This window comes from Haliotis rubra, unplaced genomic scaffold (genome assembly GCF_003918875.1).
Source record: "Haliotis rubra isolate DU_JTF1 unplaced genomic scaffold, ASM391887v1 Scf300, whole genome shotgun sequence".
NCBI lineage: Eukaryota > Metazoa > Mollusca > Gastropoda > Lepetellida > Haliotidae > Haliotis > Haliotis rubra.
In genome coordinates this window covers 221,822-246,636 of record NW_025766970.1, presented here as the reverse complement: position 1 = coordinate 246,636, position 24,815 = coordinate 221,822, and the positions used below count along the sequence as shown (strand labels likewise).

The 24,815-nt window shown below is 41.8% G+C and overlaps 1 protein-coding gene across 2 annotated transcripts; it reads left to right on the top strand.

The window, feature by feature from the left end:
* Window positions 1–1,215: 1,215 nt before the first annotated feature.
* On the top strand, window positions 1,216–23,809 carry LOC124282699 (con-Ins Im1-like). 2 transcript variants are annotated; one of them, XM_046718721.1, is made up of 3 exons: window positions 1,216–1,477; window positions 18,064–18,328; window positions 23,329–23,809. In XM_046718721.1, the coding sequence occupies exons 1-3, from the start codon at window positions 1,445–1,447 to the stop codon at window positions 23,478–23,480; spliced, it is 450 nt and encodes a 149-aa protein (XP_046574677.1). In that variant the 5' UTR covers window positions 1,216–1,444; the 3' UTR covers window positions 23,481–23,809. The 2 variants fall into 2 exon arrangements, with proteins under 2 accessions (XP_046574677.1, XP_046574678.1); XM_046718722.1 differs by lacking the exon at window positions 1,216–1,477 and adding an exon at window positions 9,684–9,753.
* Window positions 23,810–24,815: the final 1,006 nt, after the last annotated feature.

The window sequence follows — 24,815 nt, the reverse complement described above, 5'->3', positions numbered from 1 at the left end:
TAAGAAAATGGAATAAAATACCGTTTTTATTTAGAAATACCATTAATTTGTTGTATTCCTTCTTACCTCGAACACACTTTGCTTGATGAGACATGCGGACATCCACATACACATACTGGTTACCTTGACTCCCTTTGAACGTGATGTCACTTTTACCTTTTATTGTCTGGGTGTTTTTCAATTTATCCTCACAGCATGAGTAGTTTGATAAAAATCTTTAGAAACTGGGTAATGGCAAAGTATCAATTTTATATGTTACAACTTCTTTAATATCAAGCTGGATAAAAGTATACCTATGATCTTTACCCAAACGTCATCATACAGATATTGAAAAGTTGTAATCTTTATAACTGCTACAGGAATCTCCAGAATACCTAACCTTTCTTACTTAGATCTATACAAGCTTTGTTCTTCTATCTTTCAATCTTCGTAATAATCACTGACCCTTCTCAGCAGACGCCCGGTATTTGTCTTTAATTCCCCCATATGTCATGTACTGCTATGTACACTTAGGGTTAATCATTTCCAGATGTGAGTATTGACTGAATCTCATTTGGTTCCGACTAAGAAACAGTAATAACTGTCCGACAATGTTGACCTTTACGTGATGAAAAAAGCCACATACATTGAATCAACTTTTCTAATACTAGATATAACTTGGATTTCTAATACTAGATAGAACTTGGATTTCTAATACTAGATAGAACTTGGATTTCTAATACTAGATATAACTTGGATTTCTAATACTAGATAGAACTTGGATTTCTAATACTAGATAGAACTTGGATTTCTAATACTAGATAGAACTTGGATTTCTAATACTAGATAGAACTTGGATTTCTAATACTAGATAGAACTTGGATTTCTAATACTAGATAGAACTTGGATTTCTAATACTAGATAGAACTTGGATTTCTAATACTAGATAGAACTTGGATTTCCAAAAGTATGTGAAATAAACTAATTATTGAACCGTTTTCACATTGTTCTGTTCAAAAACAGTCGTATTTACATTCTTCACAAAAGATTCCCGCTCAATTTTGCCTGAAGCAATGGCCGACCATCTCTGAGAACATATATTTACTAACTAGCACTTTTCTTATAAAGAACGGGGAGACTCATCACCGCGTGTGGGCGAGGTTGCGGCTTGCGTGGGTTGTCGGTGACTACTAGTACTCATTATACCTGCCACACACAGGTGACAATTGTCGGCGAGTTCAGACGACACCAGACAGCACAGCCCTGTCGAAGAGCCTCAAGCCAGACAGCCAGCAACCTAGCTTCAGAACTCGACGCACATCCTGTGTCAATTGTTACCGGGTGCGGAGATTAGACTTCTTGTGCGGCTTCACCCATCGTCCCCATGATGGAAATCCAGCTATAAAATGCGCCAATTCTGTCACTCGTCCCTATTCTAAGACGCCCTAGGTGGACATCTATCTTCATGAAGTGTTGGGACACAGACATACTGCATAAGGTGAGTAAAACAGTTTCCCAAAACAAAATTATATTCTCTGATGTTTACTTTTATTCAACGTTTTCTGTCAATCTTTATAGGCGACAGTATTTGTTATGGCTGTGGGTATAATTTGCACAACACACATATAACATTTTCAATTAATAATACATTTCCTATACAAACAGAATCAAAGACAGAGCAAGGTTTTTACAAGGTAAATATTCAATCTTTGTATCACTTTAATAATTTGTGTGCTAAACATATTCCATGAAAACTCAACTTTCTAACATTCTATTAAAACCGATAGGTATAAAAACTTAAGTTTTCAAAATTCTAGGAATAAGTATATATATGTATTAAACACGTGCTTTTAAAGTTAGCTGCTTATTAGGTTGGTGTTTGTTCTATACAACATATTTAATTAATATGTATTTCACAATTCATCTTCCCATTTCATAAATACATGGATATAATCAACTGTCAACACAGGGATGCTGAAATAATAGTCACTGTTGTGATGGCGGATTTATGCATTTCTTCACACAATTCTCTCTCTCTCTCTCTCTCTCTCTCTCTCTCTCTCTCTCTCTCTCTCTCTCTCTCTCTCTCTCTCTCTCTCTATATATATATATATATATATATATATACATGTATATATTTGTGTGTGTGTACCTTTATACTGATGTCTGTGTGTACGTACATACTAACATTCATCATTTCAAGAATGTCAGGAAACTGAAAAAAAGTAAGTTTGCTGTTAAATCCCTTCACATTGTGAAAGGTATGGCTAGTTTTGGTTATTTCAAAGTGAATTTTGATCAGATGTCTATTACTATATGTATCAATAACCGATGATGATGATGATGATGATGATGATGATGATGATGATGATTTGGAGATTTCACGTGCGCTCTGCGACATAATGCCCGCCAGACATTTAGTGTTTGACCGAAAGATCTGGCAACCAGATGTGGGCGTTTATGTTGCATAAATAAATTTGTATGACTTTTGAATTTGGAAAGCAAACGACGTATGTTCCATAACTTCTGTCAATTCTAATAGACAAAGTGACCAATGAAAGAATATTTGACAGGTCAGCAAAAGTGGAAATAGCATGCAGAAGGCGATAGAAGCGGCAGTTCCTACTATCTATGTCCAGAGCTTAATTAGTCGCGGCCGTGATTTGACATGCCTCATTATCGACAAGTGCCAGAGAGCTGTTGGCACTGAGCTGGTGATAACAAGCGACCACTCTAGTACCTGTGTGCAGAGCTCCATTGTCAAGCCAGTCTTATCTCCGCCATGTGCCTGTCGTAGTAAATCTATGCGCATGTAATTAATGAGAGAAAATTGACGCGCTCTTATATGTAGTATTTAACGCATATCCGGAATAAGCCGGAAATTATTTCAAGAACTCATGTTTAGGACACGGAAATGTATTGTAATACCTGGAAGTTTAATAAGCCCTATTTCTATTCTCTTATGGCAAATTGAAAACATTTTCAAGTGTTGTTCAGTCGTTAAAGTCTAATATGAACTTCTCACATGGGTACAGTGGGTGAAGCCCATTTCCGATGTCCCCTGCTACGATACTGCTAGAATATTGCTAAAAGCTGAGTTAAACCATACTTACTCACTCACTCACTCACTCACTCACTCACTCACTCACTCACTCACTCACTCACTCACTCACTTAAAGTATTATAAGTCTATATGAAGTACGTCTGATTTTACTGCACAGTATCAGTCAAAATAGCCTTGCCCTGTCCACTGTTCACAACCGTGAACTGATGGTGGTAATCAACCCCATTACAACAATTCAGAATTAACTTAAGTCTGTTTATAATAATTATCAGGTAAGTTCAACTTTTATAGTTAAAGTTAACCGTTTGAATTACAGAGTTCATGTTTTTAACACTAGTGAACCTGAAACGATTGGTTTCTTCATTACCTCTGTAAAGTCTGAATAACTAGAAGACATCGATTTACAGCACCATGAAATGGATGATGCTAAGCTGTAATGGCAGACGAAGGTACATGTTTGTTTTAACGCCCGAGAACAACAGATGTGCGTGGGATATCACATAGACATGTATGTAGCCCAGGTACTTTTCTGTCTACAGAAATGAACATTTGCCAAAAACGGAATTCATAACTGAACAGTTGGAGCTAGGTCAAGTCTGTTGCACAAACAATGTCGCTATACGGCCGAAATAATACCGATGCTACATACAATTTTAACTCACTATTACACAATTAAAGAATACTAGTAGTAGTAGCAGTACTAGAAGGTAGTGGCAGTAGGAGTTAGTTGTAGTATCAGTAGTACTAGCAGCAATGTTCGCGTTAACTCAAAAACCTGCGTGTTTCATTTCACTCACCATATTTTCTATCTGTGTGTTCTGCACGCAAAGCATTTTGTGTTCTGGGAACAAGTAACCGAAAAACATATTTTGCCCAAAGGAACAACAAGATAAAACATAATTTCTCTCAACTAATTTGACTTGCGAATAATGCTCTAAAATGCACGGAAATGGTGTCTAAATTTCAAAATTTTACAGTGGGACCCCGCAGCCCCCGAGAGACATCGCCGCTGTCTGGCTCGGGCATACACCTGCTGTGCATGCACACGCAAGATTCTTGGAGCTATATGCGCTTTAGGAACGCAATGTTGTTTCCTTCCGCGAACACTGTAGCAGTACCAGTATCGGTGGTATTATACACTGTAGCAGTACCAGTATTGGTGGTATTATACCACTAGTGTAATGTAGTAGGAGTAGTAGCAGCGGCAGTAGTAACAAGAGCAGCCGTTGTCGTGATCGTGATACAAGTAGTAGTAGTAGTAGTAGTAGTAGTAGTTGTTGTTGTTGTTGTAGCTGAGGAGGAGGAGGGGGAGGTTGTGACACGTAATGAAACCCCTTTGATGATAAATGCAAGAACTGTGGGGGTTAGCGTGTGTATGTACCACGCTGAGCAGGATTAGCATGTCGGTCATTGACACTGGTAGCGTGCTGGGTGTACACTGATGGCGGCCAGTAGTAGTAGTGTGTGGAGAATTGACGTTACCCAGCACACGTTGCTGAACACGCCGTAAATATACCTTCCTCGTGTTTCCCTTGTGCCATGAACAGATCATCTAAACAAAATATTATACATCGTTTTACCCGACGGTATCCCAACAGTCCTTCCCGAATCACATGTTATGGTGCAACCTCACAATTGGACAGAATCTATATGACGTCCACACATAGACTCGCCCCCATTTGCCAGCTGGGCCTCCTTTCACAAAGCACTAAGGTGACCATAAGTCACTAAGGTAACCTTAGTGCAATGTTAAATGAGAGTTAAGGTTAACCTTAGTAAAGGTTGCTTCGTGAAAGAGCCCCTGGTCAATAATGAATTAATAATAAATTTGAATAAGGCCACATATACTGCTTTGAACGCCATGCAGCACGGGCATGCTCTGAGCGCATGTAACATTATCCAGTGATTCCAAATCGACCTATAGCTTGTCCAGTTTGGGCCAGACAAACCTGTGGTTGATATCATGACCACAGGCCCACGTCGTCGTCGGTGTACGACGGCACGGAATCAACGACACACTGCCCGACCCATTGTAACCGCATACGTCACAAAGGGCCAGTTCTATGCCGCAATACGTGGCGGAGATGTGTTCATGGAGTCAATGTGCCCAGAGACGTGACAGTTAGATGTATTATAGAAGTACAACTGGAAAATCCATCAGCTTATAGAATACGTATACACTGGCTCCTGTTTCTATTTGCCATTTCATTTATAAATCACTATAAGCTCGTGTCCAAAAGGGGTGGTGGGGTAGCCTAGTGTTTAAAGCGTTCGGTCGTTCGGAACACCCGAGTTCGATGCCCCAGGTGGGTACAATGTGTGAAGCCCATTTCTGGTGTCCCCCGGAGTGATCTTGCTGGAAAACTGCTAAAAGCGGCGTAAAACCATACCCACTCACTCGTGTCCAGAAGAGACTGTATATCAACCCAAGACATTGCATCGTGCCTACTGGGACACTGTGTATACATAGCCGTTGCATCGTGCCTACTGGGACACTGTGTATACATAGACGTTGCATCGTGCCTACTGGGACACTGTGTATACATAGACGTTGCATCGTGCCTACTGGGACACTGTGTATACATAGACGTTGCATCGTGCCTACTGGGACACTGTGTATACATAGACGTTGCATCGTGCCTACTGGGACACTGTGTATACATAGACGTTGCATCGTGCCTACTGGGACACTGTGTATACATAGACGTTGCATCGTGCCTACTGGGACACTGTGTATACATAGACGTTGCATCGTGCCTACTGGGACACTGTGTATACATAGACGTTGCATCGTGCCTACTGGGACACTGTGTCACTCACTCACTCACTCACTCACTCACTCACTCACTCACTCACTCACTCACTCACTCACTCACTCACTCACTCACTCACTCACTCACTCACTCACTCACTCACTCACTCACTCACTCACTCACTCACTCACTCACTCACTCACTCACTCACTCACTCACTCACTCACTCACTCACTCACTCACTCACTCACTCACTCACTCACTCACTCACTCACTCACTCACTCACTCACTCACTCACTCACTCACTCACTCACTCACTCACTCACTCACTCACTCACTCACTCACTCACTCACTCACTCACTCACTCACTCACTCACTCACTCACTCACTCACTCACTCACTCACTCACTCACTCACTCACTCACTCACTCACTCACTCACTCACTCACTCACTCACTCACTCACTCACTCACTCACTCACTCACTCACTCACTCACTCACTCACTCACTCACTCACTCACTCACTCACTCACTCACTCACTCACTCACTCACTCACTTAGACGTTGCATCGTGCCTACTGGGACACTGTGTATACATAGGCGTTGCATCGTGCCTACTGGGACACTGTGTATACATAGACGTTGCATCGTGCCTACTGGGACACTGTGTATACATAGACGTTGCATCGTGCCTACTGGGACACTGTGTATACATAGACGTTGCATCGTGCCTACTGGGACACTGTATACATAGACGTTGCATCGTGCCTACTGGGACACTGTGTATACATAGGCGTTGCATCGTGCCTACTGGGACACTGTGTATACATAGACGTTGCATCGTGCCTACTGGGACACAGTGTATATAAGATGGTGCTAACATAGTCAGTACTACCTGAACGAAGCAGATGATCATGAATGAATTAATAACTCTGCACTGATGGTGAGTGGGTTTGTTTTCAACAGTATTCCAGTTACTTCGTCACGTGTCAGCCTTAAGTCGGAGGAAAGCCGCAGTGAGGCAGTGAGGCATGTGGCGAAACCCGCGAGCACGGATGCGGTTCTGAAAAAAAACTTTGTTTTCATTGGTTTGTTGTTTAACGCGATATTCCAGTTATATGGCGCCGTCTGTAAATACTAGTAATCGAATATGGACCAGACTATCCAGTGATCAAAAGCATGAATATCGATCTACGCATTTGGTATACGATGACATTTGTCAACCAAGTCACCGAGCCTGACCACCCGATCCCGTTAGTCGCCTCTTACGACAAGCATGGGTTACTAAAGACCAATGTAACCCGGATCTTCACGGGTCTGAACAAACTAGACAACTAGACACATAATATGGGAAACTTGGATTCGAGCCACGATTATAGTTCCTTTGTGCGACTTATAGTGAAGTGTTAGATTGTATTCTGCCAGGTTTGGATAGATGGTGTTTGGAGGCATTGATATAGCAGATGCTATCCATAACCAAGACATGCAATATACGGGCACCAACATTATATGTTGTGAGGTTTGTGATCCTACCTTACAAATTATAACGGTTTTTACTGCGAATGGCACCGTTATGTGATATATAGAGAATAGTGGACCGGAATAATGGTTCAGGAGATCAAAGACCTTGAGGTCACAGGTCAATACGGAAAGTAGGCTCGCTGTCTGAAATTATGACACTCGTCATGGTGTTATCTAATGAAAGCTGGTTAATCTAGCATCCAATAATGTATAACTTGAACACATGTCTTGAACTTCTCAAAATATAATAAATACTACAAATACAATATTATACTATCCCCCAAAAGAAACGCATAGGCCAGAAATCTGTTGCAAAACTGTTGTAGTTTCAAACATGTATAACTCGTCCACAAATAGACTTTAGTACATGCATTTTTACACCAGTTTTGAAGAAGGTAATGTCTATACAATCAAGTGGATACTTTTAGATAAAGGAGACGTTTAGCGCGATGGTGACGACGTCGCATGGTCCTGACATCGGGTCTCCTGGCTCTCAGACCATTCTCTATCAACCTTTTCCGTACAGTTTGACCAGATATCCTCCTAAGTCCAGACACCCTGGCTGCTGTGCTCTCACCCGTGGCAGTACGATCACGCAAATGTAGTACCCGGATGTACCGATCTTGGGCTGCAGTGGTGACTCGAGGTCTGCCTTTCGGGGACGTCATTTGTTATACCTATTTGGTTGTAACGAGCTGCAAGCAAGCAGTGATATCGTGTTCAGACTAACATTCAGACGCCTGGCAACAGAAAATTGGTAATCTCCAGCGTGCATTCTTTCAATGGCGATATTCCGTGTCGCAGAGTCATGACGTAGTGATTTGACCTTGAAACTCATTCAAAACGATATGCCAATTTCCGAAAGTAATCTGGATTTTTATTGCCATACAGTGCATGCTCTTTGCTGCACAATTTCAACTGGAAGGTGATTTCTGTTGCGTTGTGGCGATGCCTTTTTAATCCTTGTAAGAAATCTCATCAAAATCAACATTTTCAGGTAAAGTCGATGTTTTATTTGTGCAATTGTGTAAAATCATGTTATCAACACTTTTGTTACATATTTTAACGATTGTTTGTACACAATAGGTAATTAACAGATTTTTAAAAGTACAAATCGCCTATGCGTTTCTTTTTGGGGATAGTATATATTTAATGTGATTATCTTTTTTACTCATTTCCTTTCTTGCGAAAAATTGTTTAACAACAAAACGAACTATTTACATAATTACATGTAGATGAATATTTCTGTAGTTGATGCTTGCACTAAATCCTTCAATACGTTTCTCTGAGTGACACCCTGTACTGTATAATTTATTTAGCTTTATTCACGATGAGTGCTCCACGCTGATTACGTGGTCAGACTTTGTCACTTAGCCAATGCGTGTCATCCTAGCCCTTCCGTGCGGGAAGTCACTCAATCACGGGTTTGTCTGGTCCTTACATGGACTGGCAGCAATTTGGAAGCAAAACAACAACAGCAGCAACAACAGTAGTAGTAGTATCAGACACAATCAGAGTATGATCAGACTTTTTGTGATCTTTCATTCAAAAGCGTATTTACTGGGTTCAGAATTTACCGAGGAGCATTAAAGAGGAATATGGTTTAAACATATTTTTATTTCCCAAAACCTGACACCTGGACAGGCGAACAAGCCTAGTGGCTTTATATAAACTCCACTCCAGTACATTATTCCAATTAGTACCTTCTACAAGGTCTAGCTACACAGTTTGATCCAGGAGAGTCTACTGAACATTTCTAGGTACTATGTAATCCCAAATTATAGGGTAGGTAAAAAGTTAGAGGCATTTTAATGGAAGGTACCAATTGTAAACCTATGTTCCCTTTATAGATACATCTGCATAGTGAGATAGATACAACATCTGTAATAACTGTTACATGTGTCACAGCATTAAAAAACAAAGCACAGAATTATTTAAGTGACCAAGAAAGATTTCTAGTTGTAGAAATATTACTATATAAGACAAAAGGCAGCCATGACGGCCATTTTTCGAAATGGCCGACATTTGGCAAATTAACCATTCTGAAAAGGGCATGGCACATACTTAATTATGACCTATGATTGCTTTTATATGTGTAATTCACACATACAACTGAGCACACTTAGTGTATTTGAGTGTTTTAATAATTCCTTGATGTAAATCCAGTCAAGATGTAATATCTATTGGTCATAATAGACATTTTACATAATGGTCGCCATTCACCACCTAGTTTTTGTCAACGAAATATATGGCTTAACAACGAAGTACTTCATTAACACATAATGTTTTGTTCATGCATTTTACAATATGTTAATGGCAATGCACATTTTTAACGCATCTACGGGAAATTAGCAATCTAAAGGTTTAGCATCAGTAGTAAACTTGGGGTCAGAGTCCAATTCTTTTATGAACATTTGGAACTGCGTCACATTTGGTAAGGTATCTGCATATGTATTCTATAAATATATAGAGACAAAGTGTACGAGTGTTTAACATAGAGTTCCTTTCACATTGTACAATGTTTAACACGTCTGAATAATTGGGCTCTATTCTCTATCAAAATCACCCATCCCTTTGTACTTGGATTATGACACTCATCTTCAGAAACAAGCTCCAGTGAAAGGTAGTTCATTGGCACTGCATGAACATATTGTTGTGCGGCATGCTGACCTTTTGCAATTGCAAGATGTCAATTCCAACAGTCATTTGAGTGGGGGATGCTTTGTCATCAACACAGGCTGAATTAAACCATGTTTTGTCTCTCAACCATGGCCATCAACAAAAGGAAGAACATGCATGGCTTGCAATGCCCTTCTCCAGACAGAGACTTGGTAGTCTGCTCGTTTCATGTGCTGGATACGGCTGTTTGAGGTTGGCGGTAATCTTTCATTGTTGAGTTGCTTCTTACAGTAAAGCTAGTACCTGACACCATCTGCCTTCTTGCCAGCCCTGTCATCAACTGTATAGAGCCCGCAAATGAATTCCTGACAAAGATAATTCTTCCCCTAACTCAAGAGATTCACCAAGCTGTGCTAATCTGATTTGGTGAATACCACTGTGCAGTAGAAAAGGCAAAGCCTTTTTCTTTCCTAGTCCTGACAGTGAACTGGTTGAGTCACATCCGGTGAGTGCATGAGTGATGGATCTAGATCTTTGCAAACGTTTGGTCCTGATTCTTGAGCAAAGAGAATGAACAGGTACAAACCTCAGCTTGTCTATAATGCCTGTATGGAACCGAAGTTCTTGACACTCAGCAAAGAGAAACGTACAAAGCATAGCAACATCTGTATCTGGTGACTGAATCACAATCCTCTGGTTTTCAGAAAAAAGCTTGCTTCTCATGTCTACTTCCTCATGGTCTGATGTTAGAGACTTGACATCCTCATAATGACCCTTTGTTATCAGTACAGCTCTTTCTCCATCACTTAAGCCACCACCTAAGACTAATTGCTCAGTGGCTGTGAGGTTGTCTTAATGGCCAATACGTGTCCAGGTTTCTGACAAGAAATCATAGAGGTTCTCTTTGTTTGTTTTCAGTGTCCTGAGGCATCACAGCTCCAGTAGCAATGTTGATAAAAAAGTGTGTCAACAAACACATCATCAAATGATAACGGATTTGTCATCACCGCTGATGTCAGGCATGTAATTAACTGCTACACATCATCTTCATCCCGTTTTAATCTATTTGGAGCTGACTCCTTGTGTATGCATGCAGTCGCTGCACGTTCAAGACATGTTAGAACCATCGTACCAGTACTACCTTTTTAGTTATTCCAATTATGACCCCATGTGCTTTGTCTCCAAATTCACAGTTTGCTCAAGTGCCATATCTGTACATATCTGGGCAAACGGTTGCCAAGATCGGCTGATTGCATGGTATCATTTATGAACTCTTTATGCAAGTCTGGGTGTCTCTCTGACAGGAGGTTCATGTCCGAAAGGTATCCTGGTAACCATCTTGAGTTGTTGGAGTCAGTGCAACAGTGGATGATAGGTGTAGTGCCCACATACCTGTCATCTCCGCCTTGATGAACCGAAGCGTTAGCTAAACCACTGGAATGTAATAATCCCAAAATGCATATGTTTGGCTCTTTGTTTACATCTGATTCCGGAAAGTGGTAAACTGGAGAATGACTGTTTGGGTTTTCATCTACAAGCTTCAGAACTGATACTTGAAAGTCATGACCTTCCTTTGCAGCATATTGGATCGCCATAATCTTGTCAACACTGGATTGTTCATTAGCAACATGTTTCCCCTAGTTAATCAGCCAGTTTACAAATGTTTGCCATAGTAAATGAAAAAGGGCTTCCATCAATAGCTTGTGACATTGAACTCCCTGAATGTGGAACTTGCCATTCAGAAGTGCAGTGACTGATCCACTTGCATAAACACTACTTTCAATGAGAAGATCTTCAATTCTTCATGTCTTTACCAAAGAGTTTGAGGAAGTTGGTTGCAAAGTGGAACCCACCCATGCGTATGACAGTGTCAGAAAACTCTTCTGGAAGGTGCCTTTGGATCTCTTCGGCTTTTCTATAGATTGCAAGGTCAAATGTAATGACACTGCTGAAGGCTGGCCATCATGGTCTGAACTGTCTTCATTAATGTATACACAGTGCTGAACTCTGTTGAAACGCCATCAATCATTGGACAATAACCAACGTTGGTATGTGTAGGAACAGTTGAGTGTACCATAGCATGGAAACCACTCCAGCTTGGCACAACCTGCTCCTCTGCTTTAACTAGAGTAAGTTCAACATCAGATATTTTTGTTGGACAAATCTGGCAAAAGCCCATGCCGGATTCAAACTGCAGCTTGATTGAAGAAAATCTTCAGTATCAGTGAACCATTCATTATCTGCTTGTGTGCGTTTGCCGTGAGTGTTAAAGTCCCACATGTTCTTGCACATTCTTGTAGACTGAAAAGTCCGTGTCCTCTGAGAGTGATCAGCATATACCATACGTGGGGCTGTTGGACCAAACTGACTTTTCTGATATAGAAACATGGTTGTAGCATATGATGTTTTCCATCAAGTCTCTCTTCAGTATAGTCATCTGCAGCCTCTTCAACAAAGACACCAGGTGCAATGTTAGTTGGAACAACAACATTCATCTCAGATTTGGCAATGATTTCCTCAGCAAGACAAGTGTTTATGATTTCAACTTGATCGTATGAAGCACAGTGTTCCATTCTGTTCAGCGTTGTGGTCATCTGCTTTGAGCCTGTAAGGTGACAAACTGACAGTGTTCCATTACATTTGTCATGGTCAAGACAAGGGACCAGTCATTATTCACATTTATATCTATATACTTTCAGAGACATATCAGATTGTGACAAACATCCATTGTTAAAAGCTTTTAAAAAATGCTAAGACAAATATTTTTATTTATTCGAGAATATTTATCCTGTTTTCAAAATATGATTGAGTCTTTTAACATGGTTCTAAACGAATATTAAGAAATGTGTCTTGGTTAATATATCACACATTTTCTTGCAATTCGGTGTATTATATTGTTAGAATCATCCTTTCAATTGCCATTATAGCGATATGCATATTATTTTCATTTGATAACTAAACAGAATACTGAAGATAAAAAAATTCAAGAATACAAGATTTTTTTCAAGAAATTACATTTTTTCCTCATCTATATTTATTTGGTGTCATAAAATTAAGTGATTTTGCATAATCTTCAAATAAACTTCACAAAATCATATAATGATAATGAAGATGCTCACTACAAAGAAAGTCCTGGGACACAATGTTGCAACTTCTCTCGAACATTTGCCTGCATTTTGCTATAGGGGTAGGACCAAAGAATGACCCCTAACTTTTTACCCACGCTATAATTTGGGATTACATAGTACCTAGAAATGTTCAGTGGGCTCTCCTGGATCAAACTGTGTAGGCAGACCTTTTATGTAGTAGGTGTTGAACAAACTCTTTTTCTGAGCCTCCTACTGGACTTAACCTCTAGACTAAATAGCTGGATACATAAATGAAATAATTTACCAACAAAAGAATAATACTTAGAAAGAATATTGAGAGAACATCATACATTATATCTGATGCATATATGATTGAATACTGAATATGTTCGTTATGGTGTTGGTTATGTCAAGCAACGAAATGAGTCCAATTACATAAACTTGAGGTACATTGAGTATATATGTAGTGGTAGTGGTGATAATCACTGGAAGCGGTTACTTTTAGAAATGAACTAGTGTAATGAGTTGAGAATGTTACTATTAGTTGAGCTATTCAATGCGTCGTTACCGTATATAGTAGTTTTAACATCGTATCATTGAATATAAAAATATATAGTCGTTCTTAAATTTTGATAGTTCCGACATATGAAAAGGTATTGAATAACGTCTTGGCTATAATGACCACATGAAGACTTGGATGTTTCCTATGTATGTCGAGCATATCTGTCTGCGTTTAGATCACTAGAGCAGAGTTTGAAGCCACAATGGATGTTTTGGCAAAATCTAATCACAAAATTTAAATCAAAGTAATTGTGAGATTCTGTTGGGTTTATCACGGTTTTAAATTGATTCAGGGAAATAGCGTTAACAGCCTCATCAGGCAATAATTTCCATGGCATAATCGCGCTCGGTAAAAATGATTGAGAATGTCTTGGGTTCTACAGTTAATAGTTTGAATGGAGGTATTGTTTCTAAGATTATAGAGTCAGACGATGATACATTTTCTATAAAGTTATTCGTTTAGAGCGATATCGTCTTTCTTTCAGTGTGCTGTAATTGGTTTCCCTGTATGTTTTATCGTGACTGGTGCCACGAACCACACCGCATATACTAGTAGTTCTTAATGCGTCAAGATGTAAATTTTCCAGTAGAATCGCCTGTTCGATGGTACAGTTATCCCATATATGACAGCAGTAATCAAAAAGTGGTAAGATAAAGGACTTATATAAAGTATTTAGCGAACGTTATATGCTCAGTCTTACCAGGATCAAAACTAACGTGCCACATTCTAGCCCAGTCTGAAATTTTTGCCAAATCATTGTTTATAATTTCGGCTGCTGTAATATGATCATCTATTGTAACATATATTGATGTATCATCAGCAACAAGGCGAATGTTGCTATTTATACCATCTACAATGTTATAAAACGGAAAACGGAACCCTGAGGCACACCAGTTTCCACAGATTCGATACCTGAACTATAGCTATTTATTAATATTTTTTGCATTCTACTATCTAAATAACTTTCAAACCACTCCAAAAGTTTTCCCGTATACCATAAGCATGAAGTTTATGAACAATGCCTTTGTGCCAAATTTTGTCAAAGGCTTTGTTTACATCACAGAATACGACTCTTATTTTCTTTCCTTGGACTACTGCACTTGCGATGAAATTATAATGATAGGTTATACTGTAGAATCACCAGGCATAAATCCTGATTGTAACTTTGATAAAATATTGTTATCTCTAAAGAAGTTGAAGACGTATTTAAAAACACATTTTTCAAAAACTTTAGCGACACAGCTACAGGCCTATAGTTAGAACAATCGTATTCAACACCTTTCTTATGAAACGGAATCATGGAAGTTAGTTTCCAAGACGACGGGAATGTTTTATTACGAAGGGAAATGTCAAACAACAGGGTTAGGGACACTGAAATTAGTGTCAGGACGACGTTTCCAATGTCATCAGGCCCCCGATGTATCTAGACTCAGAAGAATATCGCGAACATCTTCATTACCTATTGTGACGCGGTTCGAGGAATATATCTTTCTTTATTTCCGATTCCAAGTGTCTACAGATCCGAAACCAAAACCAGAAAAGTTTTGATATCATCATTCAGTGGCCTTCAGAATGAAAGCACAAGACATGTGACTGTGTTGTTATTGTTTATTACATTCTGTAAATAATGACCTTTTAAATAGCGCCTAACGATATCAAAGACACAGCCAAATCGCAGATTCATTATTTTGCTGGTGTTGTTGTCAATGTGTTTGATTTAGATGTTTTTGCAGGTGGTATTATGTTTGATGTAGTTGTTTTTGTAGCTGGCTTCGAGTTTGATGAAGTTGTTTTTGTGGTTATTACGATTGTTGACCGTATCTTCAGTCTGCCGAGTGTAATTTATTTGAAAGACAGTCTATGATTTTAGACAAATGCCTGCAGTTATAGCTCTCTACTCGATCAATAATACCTTCGATTGTCTAGCGTAGACAGCTAACATTTGCTATGTCTGTAAACAACACGATGACATTTGCTCTCCATCACTGTGACATTATAAGCACATAATACGTGTATGGATACATCCTAACTGGACATACAGAAACTACATATAAATATGGTACGTTAACTGTGTCAACAGCGGGAAGCTGACTAAGTTTATATATACACCACGAGATCATTACGAGTTCAACATGATTTTCTACAGAATTTTAAGTATGGTAGCTCAAATTGAAAACTGATTGTGATATGACCAGTGACGTCACTCAACATGACGTTGATATTCGAAAATACCGACCAGCTGATTTGGTGGGTTCTTTCAAGACGGCGACTGACCAATGAGATACGACGACTGATCATTGAAAGTTTGATGATGAATATCCGCAATGCCTTGGTTATAACTGTTTAATAATTTTGTTTGATAACGGGGATTTAACTGGAAGTATTTAACCGAAAATGAAGCATTACCAATACACCAGACTTTAATCAATGTGTTAAGCAGTGGCGCGGCTTCTCTCTGTCACAGCATAACGAACAAGTAGTAAGTTCGGTGAGTATACTGAAGCAAGCATTTGCGCATTCTGCACGTGAGCAACGCAGCACTGTCCAGCACGTTATTCTAGTGATGCGTTCGTACGAATTATTTCAATGTTCTAGGATGGTTCGAATCTTCTATCCACAATGTTTGACCATAAACGATTCCCGCCTTTGTAATAGGGCTCGTAAGTAGGCCACGGCACTTCGCGAGACCTTAGTACTTCCATACCATTTCGAATGGTCTCATGGCCAACTATTACGACTGTCAACAGCTGAGACAGCCAAGCATGGTTATACACTTGGTCCAGTCTAGAAAAGTCATATTTGGCTGTCGCGCAGTTAGGAACCAGGACTGTTTCTTGAATATACGCTTGCACCGGAAATCGGGTACTGGATATCAGCTGGGTTCCGTCTCGCATATCGCAAGTTGGCGCGCGCAAAGGGAGGCGGGAACCAGCTTAGTACCGGAAGTAGCGCCTCGCGAGACGTACGGGCACACACTCCGGCGCAGTGATGACTTAGCATAACATCACTGCCACAGGCTAATTTGCATATCACGTGACCGGACTTTTCTCTTGTTTGTAAACAAACGCGCATATTCATAATAAGAAAAGACTGGCCTGACGCAAGCTTTTCGTCGCGGTCTTTACAATGTTTTACATTGTTAGATATATATTCTTCCACAACTGCGACAGTAACATTTATGACAGTAGTATTTAGATTTCAAACTGGTTGCATCGTTTGCTCCCTGTCGGCTTCGATGACAGCACGTGGAGCCGTACAACTTACATAAACAAAGGATCGCTACGCAAATCGAAAAAGTGTTACATGTTTTAGGATATTTTCTCAGTGAAACTAAGCCATTCTATCAAAGATGTTTAATTAGATGTTTAGGCTCGTCAAAAATATAAGAGTTAAGAGATATGTACATTATATTGAATGGACGGTGCAAGATGTGACGAATCGTCACATTTTTCTTGCCTGTGGCAGAGGTACTATACTGGCTGGCCGCATGGAACTCTGGGTAAGAGATTGGTCTGGACACTGTGATAAAATGTGCGTGTTCACGTGTCTGAAAACACTGTGACATGTCGGTCAGACACATCCTCACTGTCGGTTTGCCAGGTAGTGGATCAATTTCCGGGCACATATCATGACCCTGTATTGACACTGTCAAGAACTGTCTATATTGTCTGATATTTGTATATCCTTATGCCGATGTTGAACACACTAAAGATATAAGAAGTACACACACGTCGTTATATATTTCAGAAAATACACTCTCCTCGTTTACATTAGTTAATGCTCTTGTCATCAATATCTTCACTTTAAAAGGTTTCACAGTAACCACACATACTGTAACCTAAGATATATTGAATATCTTCATTAGCGCCGGTGCCGTGCAAATGTACACATCGGCAGTAATATGCACGTGGACATCGCGGTAAGGACAAACCTTCGACGTTCACAAATCCATGTAAACTGAAGAGACTGGAGCACCTGGACACACGGCGTGTACAGATATGCTTTTTTATATGCAAACCCACGAAGATCCGGGTTAAATTTGATCTTCAGTAGCCCATGCTTGTCGTCAGAGGAGATTAACGGAATCGAGTGGTCAGGCTCGCTGACTTGGTTGACACATGTCGTCATATCCCAATTGCGTAGATCGATGCTCATGATGTTGATCAGTTCACTGGATGGTCTGATCCAGACTCCATTATTTACAGGCCGCCGCCATATAGCTGGAATATTGCTGAGTGCGGCGTAAAACTAAACTCACTCACTGTTACAAGCGAGACGCTGGTCACATACTCAACAGCTGCGTCTGGTACTCGGTATGCCAAAAGTTTGTTAGCGTTCCTACACCTTAAAGTGTTCATACCTGCTTGGAACACCACTGGGTAGATCGGTTAAACTTATTTCGGGATTTCTTTTTCATCTGTGACACTGTAATGCTGATGTGGCTTAAAGTATTTCCTCCTTCACTCTGTTACAGACGGTGTCTCCCTCCGCCCCCAGCGTGGAGTGGGCAATACGTGCAGTGATGGTGATGCGCTGCCCCACTTTGCTGCTGCTGCTGTTGTGTCTCCAGCCCGTGCCTACCGTCGCAGACTTCGAGAAGACCTGTAACCTGGAGGACCGGCTGGAAGGGCCGGCAGCAGGCGGGATCTGTGGGAGCAGGCTACCGGAAGTCATCAGGCTGACCTGTCTCGTCAGGCGGCATCGCAGGTCCACAAAGGCCATCAAGGGCAAGACTATAGGTAAGACGACTGAGTTTGCACAGTCTGTTGCGCAAAAGGCGCATTTTATAGCGTAGAAGGGTTCATTCTTTAGCGTAGAAGGGCGCGGTCTAGAGAAGAGAAGGGCGGAGTCTAGAGAGGAGAAGGGCGGAGTCTAGAGAGGAGAAGGGCGGAGTCTAGAGAGGAGAAGGGCGCAGTCTAGAGTGGAGAAGGGCACAGTATAGCGTAGAAGGGCGCAGTCTATAGTGGAGAAGGGGACAGTCTATAGTGGAGAAGGGGACGGTCTATAGTTGAGAAGGGGACAGTCTATAGTGGAAGAAGGGGACGGTCTATAGAGGAGAAGGGGACGGTCTATATTGGAGAAGGGCGCAGTAGATAGCGTAGAAGGGCGCAGTCTATAGTGGAGAAGGGCGCAGTCTAGAGAGGAGAAGGGCGCAGTCTAGAGTGGAGAAGGGCGCAGTATATAGCGTAGAAGGGCGCAGTCTAGAGAGGAGAAGGGCGCAGTATATAGCGTAGAAGGGCGCAGTTTTTAGTGGAGAAGGGGACGGTCTATAGTGGAGAAGGGGACGGTCTATAGTGGAGAAGGGGACAGTCTATAGTGGAGAAGGGGACGGTCTATAGTGGAGAAGGGGACAGTCTATAGTGGAGAAGGGGACGGTCTATAGTGGAGAAGGGGACAGTCTATAGTGGAGAAGGGGACGGTCTATAGTGGAGAAGGGGACGGTCTATAGTGGAGAAGGGCGCAGTAGATAGCGTAGAAGGGCGCAGTCTATAGTGGAGAAGGGGACAGTCTATAGTGGAGAAGGGCGCAGTCTATAGTGGAAAAGGGCGTAGATTTTAGTGGAGAAGGGGACAGTCTATAGTGGAGAAGGGGACGGTCTATAGTGGAGAAGGGGACGGTCTATAGTGGAGAAGGGGACAGTCTATAGTGGAGAAGGGCGCAGTCTATAGTGGAGAAGGGGACAGTCTATAGTGGAGAAGGGGACAGTCTTTAGTGGAGAAGGACAGTGGAGGGACGGTCTATAGTGGAGAAGGGGACAGTCTATAGTGGAGAAGGGACGGGGCGCGGTCTATAGTGGAGAAGGGACAGTCTATAGTGGAGAAGGGGGACGGTCTATAGCGGAGAAGGGCGCAGCATATAGCGTAGAAGGGCGCAGTCTATAGTGGAGAAGGGACAGTCTATATTGGAGAGAAGGACAGTCTATAGCGGAGAAGGGCGCAGCATATAGTGGAGAAGGGACAGTCTATAGTGGAGAAGGGGACAGTCTATAGTGGAGAAAGGGACGGTCTATAGTGGAGAAGGGACAGTCTATAGTGGAGAAGGGGACAGTCTATAGTGGAGAAGGGGACGGTCTATAGTGGAGAAGGGGACGGTCTATAGTGGAGAAGGGGACAGTCTATAGTGGAGAAGGGGACGGTCTATAGTGGAGAAGGGGACAGTCTATAGTGGAGAAGGGCGCAGTCTATAGCGGAGAAGGGCGCAGTCTATAGTGGAGAAGGGGACAGTCTATAGTGGAGAAGGGACGGTCTATAGTGGAGAAGGGCGCACCATATAGCGTAGAAGGGCGCAGTCTATAGTGGAGAAGGGGACAGTCTATATTGGAGAAGGGGACGGTCTATAGCGGAGAAGGGCGCAGCATATAGCGTAGAAGGGCGCAGTCTATAGTGGAGAAGGGGACAGTCTATATTGGAGAAGGGGACAGTCTATAGTGGAGAAGGGGACGGTCTATAGTGGAGAAGGGGACAGTCTATAGTGGAGAAGGGGACAGTCTATAGTGGAGAAGGGGACGGTCTATAGTGGAGAAGGGGACGGTCTATAGTGGAGAAGGGACGGTCTATAGTGGAGAAGGGGACAGTCTATAGTGGAGAAGGGGACGGTCTATAGTGGAGAAGGGGACAGTCTATAGTGGAGAAGGGGACAGTCTATAGTGGAGAAGGGGACGGTCTATAGTGGAGAAGGGGACGGTCTATAGTGGAGAAGGGGACGGTCTATAGTGGAGAAGGGGACAGTCTATAGTGGAGAAGGGGACGGTCTATAGTGGAGAAGGGGACGGTCTATAGTGGAGAAGGGGACAGTCTATAGTGGAGAAGGGACGGTCTATAGTGGAGAAGGGGACGGTCTATAGTGGAGAGGGACGGTCTATAGTGGAGAAGGGGACAGTCTATAGTGGAGAAGGGGACGGTCTATAGTGGAGAAGGGGACGGTCTATAGTGGAGAAGGGGACAGTCTATAGTGGAGAAGGGGACGGTCTATAGTGGAGAAGGGCGCAGCATATAGCGTAGAAGGGCGCAGTCTATAGTGGAGAAGGGGACAGTCTATGGTGGAGAAGGGGACGGTCTATAGTGGAGAAGGGGATAGCCTATAGTGGAGAAGGACTCAATCTGGAGCGGAGAAGGGCGCGGTCTATAGCAGAGAAGGGGACGGTCTATAGTGGAGAAGGACTCAATCTGGAGCGGAGAAGGGCGCGGTCTTTAGCAGAGAAGGGGACAGTCTAGAGTGGAGAAGGGGGCAGTCCAGAGCGAAAAGGTGGTTTGCTTCTATGTCGTGAAAGGGCTTTGCACGTTGATGATGGGCGCTCCCGCTATGGGGTGGCGGAAGGAAGGGTGTACGTGCTGGTTCTTAGGTTTTATGTTGATGTCCGATATATAATGTTTTCGTCAAAGTCGGACAGGAAAATACATATTTGCTTCTATTTTGGTATGCATGCTTCAAGTCATGATGTAAAAATCGTAAGCCGGTTTTCATTTTCTTAATTTCTAGTATCATTAGAGACTTTTTGGATACAATCAGGTATTAAGTATGAAAGGAGGAACGATACAATTTCTGTTGGACTCACGACACTTTACTCTTAGAATAACGAACACGTCTAGTGGACCATTTCAGTGTGACTAAAACCTAGTGACAAATTAGTGTTTTCCAGCATTTTCGAGAACAGATTAATATTTTTCAAACTCTGTTGAACCAATTATCATTTAAAATAATTCAATGATACGGCCTGAGGCCCGAGTGCTTTTTATACAATGACGGTACTGTGAACATGAACAGAAAGTGTTTACAGTTGTGAACATCAGACATTAAGGGCGTCTTGAATACAATTTGCTATCGGCCTTGTGGTGTACACACACACATTCACTTCGCCAGGTTCAACCCCTAATGACACACGTAAAGTCAAGTTCTCGCACGCCTCGTTACGGACATGCGTTAATAAGATAGTAGACGCGGAAACCATTTCTCAGGTATGGTAAACAGGTGATAATATTACCGGTAATGAAATATGAATGCCGTGTTATTATCACTGTAAGATGTATACAGCGACATACAATAACCCGAGTCGAAGCCAGCCAGAGGGTGCAACCCTAAGATTTAATTACTTGACTTGATTTACAGGCTGCATAATTATCGAGACAAAATTCTTTTAATAAGACAGTCGAAGACAGGCGCCCTCAGGCTGAGTGCATGCATAGTCAGGTGTAGTAATTTGTACAAATACGACCCCTGACTTATGAACGTATATTATCTTTAATTACCGTTTAGAAGCCGTTGTTCAATGAAGAAGGGATCGGCTTGATGTTTTCAACATGGTAATATATTTTTACCAGGCGTTTCCGCATCGTAGGTTGTTTACAGGATTGTATAGTGTGTACGAGGTGATGGAGTATATGCAGACACCTGAAGTATTGATGATACCGTAAATATGAAAGCACCCCAAACACCTTGCTTGTAGACCTGACAACCAAGGCCATTATAAACACTTTTTGATACTGTTCTGAACAACTTTTGCGAAGGCAATATCACTTCTGTCATACTATTTGCCATATTATTACACCGTATTTTCAACAATTGTTACAGGTTTGTGACAGTCAAGATTACAATGGTGAATTGTTTTAAATATAGGTACAGGTTTACAATAGTATTGCAGTAATTTCACACATAGCATTAAGTTACCACAGTGTAGATGTACCTGCATTACTCGACATGATGAAAAGCCTAACATGTACTAGATTCAACAAATATGTACTACGTCTCTGAGGTGTTCAAGGAGGGACCTGGGGCGGTGGGGTAGCCTAGTGGTTAAAGCGTTGGCTCGTCACGCCGAAGACCCGGGTTCGAATCCCCACATGGGTACAATGTGTGAAGCCCATTTCTGGTGTCACCCGCCGTGATGTTGCTGGGCTATTGCTAAAAGCGGCGTAAAACCCAACTCAGTCAGTCAGTCAGTCAAGGAGGGACCTCCACTACAAGCTGATATACTACTCTTTACTGAGATAAGGTTAAGCCTCTTCAGTATGCCATGGAGTATGTTGGATCAAATAAAATAGACAAGCAAATGACTAACATTATTATTGCATGTCATTACGTCTATCTAGCCAAGAGAGTAGCTCGGCATCTGTGTTTCGTTTGCCATGTTAACGAGTCTTATCGATGTACTGACATTGGCCATGGAGACCGGTAAACCGTCAATAATAACTCTCTTCACACTTGCTTGACAAAGGTGCTAGCATATACATGAACAGAAATTACGCTTTGTATTCAGATCAGTAAGTCAGTTATGTGTACACTGACGAATGTCATAATTCATGTAATACGCGTTCATACAAATGCAATACTGACTCTTAATCAATTCCCGAGCATGAAGATAGACTGAGTGAGTGAGTGAGTTAGTTTAGTTTTACGCAGCAATATTCCGGCAATATCACGGCGGGGAAACCAGAAATGGGCTTCACACATTGTACCCATGGGGAATCGAACCATGACCTTCGTAGCACTGCTAGAACTGGGTCCTGATAGCGTGAGAAGATGGTTTAATTGACATAATTAGGTGTAACTCGTGTTCACACATTGTGCTGGCATTACATATCCAGGAGCTGTTATGAAATGATCACAGCCTTGAGTTCATTGTAATGCCCATGCTTTAACACAGACTTAATTAAGACAGCCGTGGAGCTGAAATTGCTATGTATAACGGGAAGATGACATTACAGTATAACTGAAATCTCATTGTGACACATGTCATTTTCAGGTAAGCAGAGTGAGTTGAAGGACCTGACGTTACACAAGAGCACAGCATTGTCCTATTTGTTGAAGCGATCGAACGGCCTCGGAGAGCAGGGCATCACATGCGAGTGTTGCTACAACCGATGCAGCCTCACTGAGCTTATGCAGTACTGCTGACGTCACAACCAATCACAGATACTGTGAAAGTGTCACGTGATGACGACATCCATTACATCGCAGTCATGTGCCTTCAGCATCCAAGTTCAAGGTCCCGGTTCATAGGCAGACGGAGCTGCAGGCTCTCTGCTTGCAGTAATCTGATATTGACTTTTACCACTGCCATCCTGCGTCGTTGTCATCAACATGTCGTGCGTCCCAAAAGTCACATGTGTATTGCGCATGCGTGTTCACGTGACATTCCTGCGCCACCATAGTCCCTGAAGGTGCGTCATGCCAACAAGCCTTGTCCTGTCACATTTGTAATAAAGTTTGTTGGTATAAAATTACACATTCTGGATTTGTTAATTGGTTTGTCTGCGAGTGAATGACCCATGCGGACATGTCAGGAGGATGTTTCAATAACACTTCTCAGTCAAAAGGTACTGAAAACTGTTTTAATCTGGTCTACATAATTCCGGTTTATATTGTCGATTGGGTTGCAAATATCTCCTGACAGACAATGTAAACGTTACATAAGGAGCGATGTAGAGCTATAGTAAATGTACCGATATTATCTCTGCATAATTCCACAAGAGTTGCCTTGGAGTATTATTTACAATGCCGACAACACGTACGCTATCAACAATTATGGCACAAACTGCTACAGATATAGTATTTCTCCGATTTCAAACACTCGACTTTTGTCCGTTTTGAAGAAGACGTTCGGGTTCGAATCCAGGTCTGGCCCTATTTTGATTCCAGGTTTGTCAGCACCACAATCGTACGCTCGTGTTTCACCAAGGTGGGAAACGTCTGAGACCCACATCACTTGGGGCTTGGCTTCAGTATAAAGTTAGTATATGCAGAAAGTCGGATCTCAAATATAACACATTACAACTGGTATGCTGTTCAAAGCGGCGTATAGCCCGACTCACTTACTCATTTTAGTACTAAACGTTATCCGGGCTCTGCTTTCATAATACATCAGAGCTTAAAAGTTTCACAGGACAGCAGATCATATTAACGCCATCATTTGTCACTGGTATTGTCTCTTAGAACTAAAAGTAATACCTGGCTTATTTAATTAATTTCAGCATTCTCACGGGACTTTTTAGCTTTCAAGGTATTTCAATTGGATTTCTACACATCTCAGGCCACCAGCTCCTCATTAACCATCGACCACCGCTGTTGTCTAGTTGATACATGTAGAACGACTGTCCGGAGGTTTGCTTTGGTAGTTTTTGTTGTTTTATGCCGCACTCAGTAATATTCCAGCTATATGGCGGCGGTCTGTAAATACTCGAATCTGGACCAGACAATCCAGTGATCGACAGCATGATCATCGATGTACGC

Excerpts from the sequence above, each read along its gene's own strand:
- LOC124282699 (XM_046718721.1), top strand. The coding sequence starts at position 1,445 with ATGAAGTGTTGGGACACAGACATACTGCATAAG. Across the intron at positions 1,478-18,063 it reads ACACAGACATACTGCATAAG|ACGGTGTCTCCCTCCGCCCC; the intron begins GTGAGTAAAACA and ends ACTCTGTTACAG. Across the intron at positions 18,329-23,328 it reads CATCAAGGGCAAGACTATAG|GTAAGCAGAGTGAGTTGAAG; the intron begins GTAAGACGACTG and ends TGTCATTTTCAG.